At 52.8% G+C, this 10,304-nt stretch overlaps 1 protein-coding gene across 1 annotated transcript; it reads right to left on the reverse strand.

The window, feature by feature from the left end:
- Positions 1-1,688: 1,688 nt before the first annotated feature.
- On the reverse strand, positions 1,689-7,197 carry SOX8 (SRY-box transcription factor 8). The gene is made up of 3 exons (XM_068422863.1): positions 6,518-7,197; positions 4,941-5,179; positions 1,689-4,019 (listed from the first exon to the last, which is right to left on the reverse strand). Exons 1-3 carry the CDS (start codon positions 6,958-6,960, stop codon positions 3,283-3,285), a joined length of 1,419 nt encoding a protein of 472 aa, XP_068278964.1. The 5' UTR covers positions 6,961-7,197; the 3' UTR covers positions 1,689-3,282.
- Positions 7,198-10,304: the final 3,107 nt, after the last annotated feature.

Genomic DNA, 10,304 nt, shown 5'->3' on the forward strand with positions numbered 1-10,304 from the left:
TCAGCATCAGCCATTCAAACGGGAGCTGCTGCAGAGGGGTCTGCAGGGCCTACGTCATCGCGTGTACCTACTGAATGGCACAGACCTACAGCGCTTCGCTGCTGCAAATAGCAGTAAAATCTGACTTGATTTTGCAAAGCTTGTAGAAAGCAAAAACAAGTGGCAATATGGCCAAAAGCAAATGGATTTAAAAATCTGCGTGTTTTGGGTGTGCGTTTCCCCGTGGCCTGGGGCCCTGCGGCTGCCCAGGCCTCCCGCAGCACGAAGGCCCGGCGGCTCTCGGCCTCCCCAAGGACACTGCGCTCGCTGTGGTTCACCCTGTGCTGGGACAGTCCCCTGGGAGAAGAAAAAGGAGAGAGGGAAGAGCTGGGTAGCGTTCCCCAAGCCTGAAACTGGGACCCGTCCTGCTGGGTGCACAGACCCCCGTCGCACTCTCCCATGAGCCAGAGGCGCCTCGGTGAAACTTTTAATTTCAGTATTTTTGCGTGATTTACAATACAACATTTTAACTCTGTTTTAAAGATGAATCCAGGGATCAGCACAGTCCCTGTGAGCTTTGCTATTAAACATGAAGAAGAAAGAAGAGATAAGCAGCACTCACATTCACACCTCGCTCTTTTTTTCTTATTTTTTTCCCCCAAGGTGTGTGACTCTGGAGGGGAAGCCGTACTTCAACACGCAGAACAAAGCCAAAACACGTTTCTTTTTCGAGCATGAGTTAGGATAAGACTTGAAACTTGTACTGTAACTGGAGGGAGGGGAAAGGAGGAAAGAAAGTCTCCTCTGAAAGTTATTCTGCAGCTTTGGCTTAGAGCGTAATAAAGTCATTTTGCCAGCAGTTTTGTAAATGAGCGCAGAGAAAATGGTGTCCCGTTACAGGCGCTCTGGCAAGATAGCTCTTGGCAGGCCCCGCGAACAGCACATTTGCATTGGGACTCTGTTGTTCAGACTTTGTTAATGTTCTTGAGCTTCATTAATTGTCATCACATTTATTTTCCCCATGTTAAAAACATTTTCCACAGTGCTGCACCACAACCGAGTCCTGAGCGCGTTTCCCAGGCAGGGACGGCTGAATTTCCCCAATCCCATCCCATTCGTCCCAATTAAGGCCCAGCCTGAAAATCTTGCACTGGTTTGTCTGAACTGGTGAAGCCAAACTGCAACTTAGTTTATATAAGAAAAAAAAAAGTCACAAATGTAACTATTTTAATGACTGCATTTAAAAAAAAAAAAAAACCACTACATGCAACATATAATTTTGTTGCTATCATAATTAAGAGGTATTTACAAGGGCTCTGCCAACCAGAAAACAGAATGTGTTGCTGTGAAATTCCTACGTGCCGTACAGAACAAAATGAACTTGGTCTAAAACCATGCACAGTCTGACCTCGCAAACCCTCACCCATGTGAGCAGTCTCAATGAAATCCTATGAAATCCTTGGGATTACGGGTGTGGAAATATACTTCTCGAGGAAGTAAAAAAAGATAAATTAAAAATCTCATAGTAAGACAGCGTTTAAGTACAGGGAAAGGGAGCAAGGAAAAAAAACAACCAAATGAAATATTAGGAGAACAGAGAAAACCTGGATGAAAATATTTCATTCTGAACAGCCTGTCTCTTTCAAAGCTGTTCTCTGCGTTTCTTTTCAGCCCAGAAACAGGCTCAAGCAGAAAGAAAACATAACACGTACTTGATAAAAAGCAATTTTTAATTTTATCAAATTGATCTGTACAAAAGTTAGCATTGCTTAGTCAGAAGCTAGTGAAGAGAACAGATAAGTAACAGCCAACATCTCTCAAACTTTATACAGAAAAATAGATTGCATAAAAATGAGTTTTCTGTATTTTCCCCCACCCCCACGTCCCCAAAAGGAAATATGCAAAAAAATATTTTTAGAAAAAGAGTAGGAAACATAGAAAAGGTAAAAAGATGATAACCTCTGAAATGTGTTTTTAGATTTACAAAGTTTTTAAAGGCACAAGTTACCATAAAATAGATGGTTATTATATGCTCAGCATACAATGGAAGAAGTAGAAATATATCAATGAAATATTAGTCTAAAACTAAGTACCTAAAAATTTTTTTTAGTGGAGAAGATTTTAGTTTCACAGCTTGATGGATGATATCTGGTCCCTAGAAGCCAAAATCAAAGCAGAAGTTGATAATTTCTCATTAAATTACATCTTCTATAAAGTAGTCCTGGTTCTGAAAGTGTACAAAGACTCTGCAATGCCTTAAATCCAATTTTAGCGCCCGAAAGCAGGTAGCCAGAAAAATCACCTGCTCCTTTTTGCAATCGTTTTAGCCTCCCCATTTAATTAGTAACTTTTCCCCCCCTCGTTATTTTACATTCCCGGTTGAGTTTCCCGTTGGGGACCAGGTCTGCGATGGGCAGATTCGTTCAGGCCCTCTCTCAAACACGACTGCTGCAGCGGTTCAAAACAAAAAAACCCCAAACCCAACGAAAATCTATAGACTCATAACACCATTTTATTGTATCATCTCCACTATTTTTATGCTCCCTCCCCACCCCATCTTTAAAATCTTTTAAAATTCTACTTTTTTGCACAAAATTACTTCATTAATTAAAAGACAAAATAATACAGAACATAAATACATATTTAACAGATTTTAAAAAAAAAAAACAAAACACTTTAAGCTTCCAAAAAACAAAACAAAATGTTAATTACAGCCAAACCTTGCTTAGAAGAACTCTTGACTAAAAAAACAAACACTTCAGACATTTAATTGGTTGGTCCCACCAGACTCGTTTGTTCCCACGAGATTGTTCCACGGAATAGCCGGGTTTTCGGGTTTCATCCGCGTTGGTCCGAGTGAGTTCTTGCCCTCAAGGTTGGTCCGTTCCTCACATTGCAATAGACCCTTAAAGTCTCAAACAGCTTTTTTTTTTTTCTTCCCCCCCTTCCCACCCCCCTGCTCCACTTTTGCACTTGTCAACTTCCACGACGAGTAAGTTCAGTTCAGTCCTCACAGAGGAGTCGAATGGTTTTGTCCTTCATTTACTCAAAAGGAATTGCTGGTCCTTTTCTTTTTTTTTTAATTATTTTTCTAAATTTTTTTTTTAATTGTATTAATTAAAGAAAAATAGAGCTCTGTCCTTTTGGAGAGTTTTGAAGCAAGGGGACATCCAGTCGCAACGAGCAGAGTTCCCAGTGGCTCAGGAGGCACTTCGGAAACTATCACGGCACTCCCACGCTCTTCGTCTTCATTCCTTCATTAGTGCATATGTCGGGGAAGCCCTCGGGGGCTCCGCGCATCCTTTAAGGCCTCGTCAGGGTTGTATAGACCGGCTGGTCCCAGTTAGCGGTGGGGCTGTGGGCCGGCGGGATGGACAAGCCATTGAGGATGGGCGTCGCGTAGGGACGGCGGGAGGAGTGGAAATAGGGATACTGGTAAATGCTGGAGGGGTAGCCGGGGTAGGGGTTGTAGTAGTTGGAGCTCTGGAGGTCCGTGTAGTCGCACTGGGAGCTGGAGAAGGAGGCGGCGGCCGTGGCGGTGGAGGCGGTGGTGGCACACGCCTGGGCACTGTAGGAGCCGTAGTCGGAGTGCGCGGGGGAGCCGTGGGACTGGTCGCTGTAGTGGCTGGGGCTCAGCTGCTCCGTTTTGATGTGCGGCCTTTGCTGGCCCGAGTCGGTGGACGACGGCGACGCCGAGGCCGGGCTTTTGTGAGTCCAGACCTGGTTGGTCCCTCCGGTGCCCGTGGCCGAGTGGGAGTAGGACGCGCCGTAGGAGCCAGCAGCGGCGTTGGGGCCGTGGTCGGCCGGCATGGCGGCGTGGCCGTTGAGCGGCAGGTACTGGTCAAACTCGTGCACGTCGAAGGTCTCCATGTTGTTGATGACCTCGCTGCTCAACTCTGAGATGTCCACGTTGCTGAAGTCGATGTTCTGGCGGCCGCTCTCCACGAGGCGGCGGCCCTCGTGCTTCAGCTCCTGCTTGCTGCCATGGTGGAGGTCGGTTTTGGGGGTGGTGGGTGGGGTGGGTGGCCCGTGGGTCTGGCCTGGGGATGAAGGGACAGTAAGGCTTTAACAAGAGTGCCCGCAAAACAACAGACTCCTTCAAGAAGGATAAAAAAAAAAAAAAATGCACATTTCTGCCGCTTCTTACTGCAAGAGGGGAAGGGGGATTTAAATCTACAGCCCTGTGTGGAAGGTGGCTGATGTCCCCCTGCGACCATGCCCTCGGCTGGGGTAAACTACCCGTGTGGGTGATGGTTCACAGCGGGGAGAAGCCGGGGAGCACGCTGCGTCCATCAGGATAATCTGGGAGATGGCAGGACACGTCCAGCTGCACAAACCCCCCCTCGCCTGGGAAGCAGAACCAGGGGGTGGATGCGGAGGGACCCGCTCAGCCTCTCCCCACAGGCAGCCTGAAGCCAGCCCGGCTGTCCCAGAGGCAGAGAAGCCATCCCGGCAGAGTGGGCCGGGATCCCCAGCCAGGCTGGGCGAGAGCGCAGACGCGTCTGAAGCTGCAGGACGTTCGCAATCCTCCTGGAATCTGTCAACACGCACCCCGTGCCAATTCGCAGTGCTGCCGAGAAGCGGGGAGCTTCGGGGGGAAGCCACATCTCCAGGACCCGCTCCCCCAGGCACTCTTCGCTTGGCCAACAGATTATTAACCCTTATCAGCTCACAATTAATCCCCCCTGCTCCCAGGCGAGCTAAGAAACAGGGGTCCCTGCGCTTTGGGGGTTTCCTATTGCACAGTCAGCTCTATAAGCATTTACTAAAGAAAACCGTGGCCATGTTCACAACGTGGTGCAAAACCACAGCTCTTGGGGCAACGACTCCTGCTTTTGGATGGTCCCAATCCCACTGATATTCATCCGGGGAGCACACGAGCCTGTCCCCACCAGCGGGTTCATGTCCCAAACCAACGCGCCCGGGACCCGCAGATTTTTTTGCCCGCGGAGGCCCTTTACCTGTGTGATCGCCGTGGTGGTGGGAATCGGCCATGCCTCCCAGCCCACTGTCCGCTTTGTAGATCTGCGTGCCCGCGTGGTGGTTGAGCTCGGCTCCGGAGTCGGAGTCGCTCTGCCCGGCTTTTACACTTTTTCTCCTCCGTGGCTGGTATTTATAATCCGGGTGATCCTTTTTGTGCTGGACCCTGAGCCGCTCAGCTTCTTCCACAAAGGGACGTTTCTCATTTTCGCTTAACAAACTGGTTTGGGATGGATTTTTATTTTTTTTTAAATAAGGAGGAGGGAAAAAAAATAATCGAAAATTAATATCTTTTCCTTAGAAGTTTTCAGCCTATTGTCAGGCTCATATCCCCACTTCCCATACACTGATTTGAGCAACCAGAAAGTTAACTACAAAACAAATTGGCCGTGGCAAAAGAAGAGCTAAACTATATTGCAAAACTGCATTAAAATACCAACTATAGAGGCGCAAAAGACACCAATTGCTACAGATATCAACAAGCGGGCAAAACAAAATCCCCTGGCCCCATTTTAAATGCCTTTGCCAAATATTATTCCTATGTTTGTCCTACAAATGCCACCCCCTCACCGCAACAAACTACGCTGCCCATTTCCAGTTTTGTTGGGTGCTTACAAAGAAACTACGAAGGCAACAGCGAGGGGATTATTTCTTTCAAAACTCCCCTGCCCGGACCTCTCTTTGCAAACTCTTGGAGAGTCTCAAACCGCAGCGAGAGCATCGCTGGCCCAAGAAGGTAGGAAAGCTGTAAGTTTGGTACAGCCAGACGCGACTGAATATACCACACGGTAAAACGTGGCTCGTCGCAGAGCCTGGGAAAGCCAAGCGCACTCAGATGTCGCCCAGCAAAAAAAGTTCGCATCGGTGGGCAGCGCTAAGCATGCAAGCACGCAGCTAAGAAGGGAAATCAGCAAGTAGATTAAAATAACTGCTAAAAATCGGCTTGTTTGGTGTTACAGCTTGTTAAGCAGCAAGCAAGCCAGCCAAGACAAAAAACTTTCAGAAAAAAACATTGTAAAAGAAGCAATTTTAAAAAGTCTCAGTCTCCTGGGGATGGGGACATGGGAAACCCCGGCCAGGAGAGGAAAGGGCCCGGGCTGCACATCGCAGTGATGGAGCAGGGACAGCCCACGCGTGACCCAGCGCTGGGGCAGGACCCACCGGCCGAGCCCGCTGCGGCCGCGGGCGCCCAGGCCCCTCCACGGGGGCTTCTTCGGAGCAGGGACCGGCGTGTCCTTCGCACGGTGCCGACACGCTGCTCTGGGGGATTTCTGCACTTCAGTTTGAAACGCTTCAAGAATCCCCCGCGGGCACGGCCGGCCCAAAAAATAAATGAAGATTAAAAAAAATTAAAAAAAAGTGATGGGAAGGGGAATCCAGCCGTGCGCCCCGAGGCAAAGCCCCCGCCGCCTCCCCGCGCAGCCCGCGGGGGTCCCGCCGGTCCAGCCCCGCAGCGAGCGGGGTCCGGAGCCCGGCGCGGAGCGCAGCGGTGCCCCGTGGGGGGGATGCGCGGCGCGGAGCGGAGCCCCGCAGGGGGGATGCGCGGCGCGGGACTCACCGCCAGAGCTTGCCCAGGGTCTTGCTGAGCTCGGCGTTGTGCAGATGCGGGTACTGGTCGGCCAGCTTCCTGCGGGCGGCCTGCGCCCACACCATGAAGGCGTTCATGGGCCGCTTGACGTGCGGCTTGGCCTTGAGCGATCCGTTGCCGCGGACGGGCATCGGCACCAGGCTCCAGTCGTAGCCCTTCAGCACCTGCGAGACGGCGTCGCGGATGCAGGCGGGGAAGCGCTCGTCCACCTCGGCCGCGTCCACCTTGGGGCCGAGCGGTGCGGCGCCGGGCGGGCGCGGGGCGGGCGCGGGGGCGCAGCCCAGACCCTCGGAGCCGGCGGGGGAGAGCGGCGAGTCGGAGTCCGAGTCCACGTGGGACATGGAGCTGGTGGTGCCCGCGGGGCTGCACGGAGCCTCCAGCGCTTTGTCGTGCTCCTCGGTCATGTTGAGCATTGGTGGCTGCGGGAAGGGGGGGGACAGGGGGCGAGGGGTAGAGCCGCCCCGGGGGCGAGGACGGGCCCGGGCGGAGCGGCGGGAGCCGCGCACCCTTCCGCGGGCGCCCGAAGAGCGAGAAAAAGATTTAAAAAATAAAAAAAAATCTAGAAGAATAAAAATAAAAGACACAAAGGCGCGAAAATCCGCCGAAAAACAGAGAACAACCAACGCCAGTCCTGCTGCCGTCCCGTGCCGGCGCCCCGCTCCGCGCCGCTCCGCGCCCCGCGCCCGGCCCGCCGCCGCGCTCCACCTCCAGTGCCGGACGCGGCCCCTGGCGACAAGTCACTTTAAGGGGAGGGCAGGCGGCCCCGCCTCCGGCGCCGCTCCCTATTGGTGGAGAGGAGGGCTCATTTACATAAGGGGCGGGGCGCCCCGCCACCGGCGCCGCGCTGCGCGCCCGCCGCACTCCCGCCGCTCCACGGCCCGGACCCGCCGCCGCCGGGAGGTCCCGCTGCCCGGGGGGCGGCCCGGCCGCGGAAGGGGCCCTTCTGCGGCTTGTGTGGGGTTCCCCCCTACTTTTTGCGCTGCAAATTGTCTGGGGGGCTTCGCCGCACCGCGGTACTGGCGGGGACGCGTTTTATACCCCCGGCGTGCGGAGCGCACCCCCGTCTTGGGAGAGGGGGGGAAGCGAGTGCGGGGCGACCCGGGGCTGCGGGGCTCGGCGGCGGGATGCTGAGCCCTTTTCCAAGCCCCGTGGGACAGGGCTGCCGCGGCGAGGAGGTGCGGAGCGGCGCCGGGACGAGGCGGCAGCAGCCGCTTCCCGAGGCTCCGGTCCGGCGGGACGCACCGGGCGGTCCGTGCCCTGGTGATAGCTGGTTACTTTTTAAGTCCCCCTTTCTGAGGGGGCTTCTGGGGGGCTCGGTGCGTGGCAGAAGCACGGGTGTGTCCCGGTTGCAAGCGGGGCCGGAGCTGCCCGTGTGCCCCTGCAGCTGGTGCAGCCCTCCGGCAGCCGAGCCCCGGTGCCCCGGGGCCGCTGTGCGCTCCCCGCATCCCCGAGCGCATCGTTTCTCCCCGCTCTCTCCAACGGGCAAATAACGGAGGAAAGCGGCGAATTGCTGGAAAGAACCGAAACGAGCCCCTTCGCGCCCCGTCTCGCCTCTCCGCTCTCCCCGCAGCCTTCCCACCTCCGGGCTCGGTCCCGGGCACCGGGGAACCTCCCCGGGAGGGCAGAGCGGGGCTACCCTGGCCGCGTCCCGCCCGACACCGGCGGCTTTGCACCGTCCGCAGGAGGATGCGGTACCTCGGGGTGAGCTTTTGGGTCGGGGGGGGGGGTCGGTTTGCCCGCAAAAATCTCCCCCCCGTCAGCTCCGGATGCGGGAGAGCCCGGTGCGGGGCTGCGCGGCTCCTCCGCAAAATCCCCCTTTTAAAAAGATGTGCCTGCTCGAGCCGGAGGGCTGCCCCGCTCCAAGCCAGCCCTGGTTTTGCAGCATTTATTTGGAGCATTTGATTCCAATTATCCGCGGAATCCAGCCTTCTAATTGCGACTGGAAAAAAAAGCAACTCCCCAAATTCCAGTTTTATCCGCTGCTTCCCCCCAGCCCCGCTACCCCCCGGAAAAAGAGGGTCAAGTACAAGATTTAGGGGGGAAAAAACAGAAATTGTGCGAGTACTCCAAGCATTCCAGCATTTAAAAAGTAACAGGAACGTGGGGGTTTTGAGAGCATTTTGTTTAATTACTGTGATGTGTAATCACCTTGAAATAAAGCCTATGCGTTGAATTTAAATACACCACCAGTTAAATGTGCCTGAATGTCCCCGTGCCTTCTATGTGAAGATGAATATATCCCGCTACAGTGCAAACTGAGATTTTATTTTATTTAAAAATTCTCTCATTTCCTTATTAGTAATTTCTCAAGATTCCAGCTTTCAGTTTGCAGAGTCACAAAGTGAGTTACTTTGGACAAAGTTGTTTTTGAATATAATTTTACAAAGTGTCTTTTAAAAAAATACTGTCTTTAAGGTTTAAGGCGTACTATATATGTTGAACTTGCAAGTGAGGATTAATTGAACTTCTCTTCCAGGGCCCAATCCAAAGCTTAATGAGACTGTGGAAGAGTTTCTGCTTCCCTGGGCTTTGCACCGGTGGCTTTGCTGTGCTCTTGGACACTTGGCAAAACTTTTTTTTTTGCCTTGTGTGACATATAATTAACAGACATTTCTAGAATGCCTGTCTCTGGGTTCTCATAGCTCTTTAATAAGTTTACCTTACTGAAATTCTGTGAGTCGGGTAAATTGTATTTCATCCGTTTTAGAGGTGACTGAGTCGAAGCAATAATCACTTTTTTTTTATAAAATATTGAAATCCATCTTTTTAAATCCATCTTTTCAAAGACAGCCTCTCCTGTGGAGCACCTTCGTCGGAAGATTCGAACCTCATTGCGTGGCTGAGGCTGGGAAGGGATTTGTGGGACACTTGGAGCTTTGGGGCGAGCCCACGGAGGTAGGAGTGAAAACAAGAGCCCCTGTTTTCTGTTCCCCGCCTTCAACTACAAGTCAAAATCCTGCAAAAGAAGCCCCCCAGGACAGCAGGAATTAGACATTGGTTTTCTCCCCCCTTGCAAGCTGCTGCCTTTCAGGGCTCCCCAGCTCTGCCCGAGGCAGGGAATTGCATTTCCTCTTTGAATTCCTCTTTAGCCAATGCAGGTAGAAGGAGAAGGACAACTTTTGGTAGTTGCTTCCTTTTACTCCAGAGATGGGCACGGGGAAGCAGTAGTGCCTGGAACCCAGAGCAGGGTACGTGCCCTGCTTCATGTCTGGTTTTGTGATCTTGCACAAACCATTTCATGTCTCTGAGCATCAGTTCTCAGCTGAGCGGGCGGAGGGAGCAGCGTTGCCCTGCCTCACAGACCCATCAGAGCTGGGCAGGGCTGCGAGAAGCTGAGATGACACAGGGAGAGGAGGGAGCTGGAGCACCTGAGAAACAGCATCAGCTCCGATTTCCTGAGAAATTCACTCATCCGTGAAATGGAATGAGATTATGCTGGGACAACAAGTGGGTTCAAGTGGCATCGTTTATCTTACGGGGTCTCATGTTCAAATTGTGTATGACAAAGTACCAGTGATGTTTGCACAGGGATGGGCAAATGATGGAGCTGCAGGGCAGGTCTTGCAGTGATCCCACAGGATGTGTCATCTAGACCTGGCCCAACGCTTCTCTGTTCAACCCAGCCTGCTGCGAGGTGGGCCCTGACATCAGGATTTCCAGGAAAAGGGTGCAGATCTGGGGGGGAAGAACCGAGATTCCCCTTGCCCAATGGAGCCTTAAAGAGTGCACCCAAGTGGGGTACATTTAGAGAGGATTT

The sequence above is a fragment of the Nyctibius grandis genome, chromosome Z, assembly GCF_013368605.1.
Source record: "Nyctibius grandis isolate bNycGra1 chromosome Z, bNycGra1.pri, whole genome shotgun sequence".
NCBI lineage: Eukaryota > Metazoa > Chordata > Aves > Nyctibiiformes > Nyctibiidae > Nyctibius > Nyctibius grandis.

Coding starts and splice junctions, on each gene's coding strand:
- SOX8 (XM_068422863.1), bottom strand. CDS start 6,960: ATGCTCAACATGACCGAGGAGCACGACAAAGCGCTGGAGGCTCCGTGC. Junction 5,180..6,517: donor ACCCTGGGCAAGCTCTGGCG/GTGAGTCCCGCG, acceptor ATCCCAAACCAG/TTTGTTAAGCGAAAATGAGA. Junction 4,020..4,940: donor CCACCACGGCGATCACACAG/GTAAAGGGCCTC, acceptor CTTCATCCCCAG/GCCAGACCCACGGGCCACCC.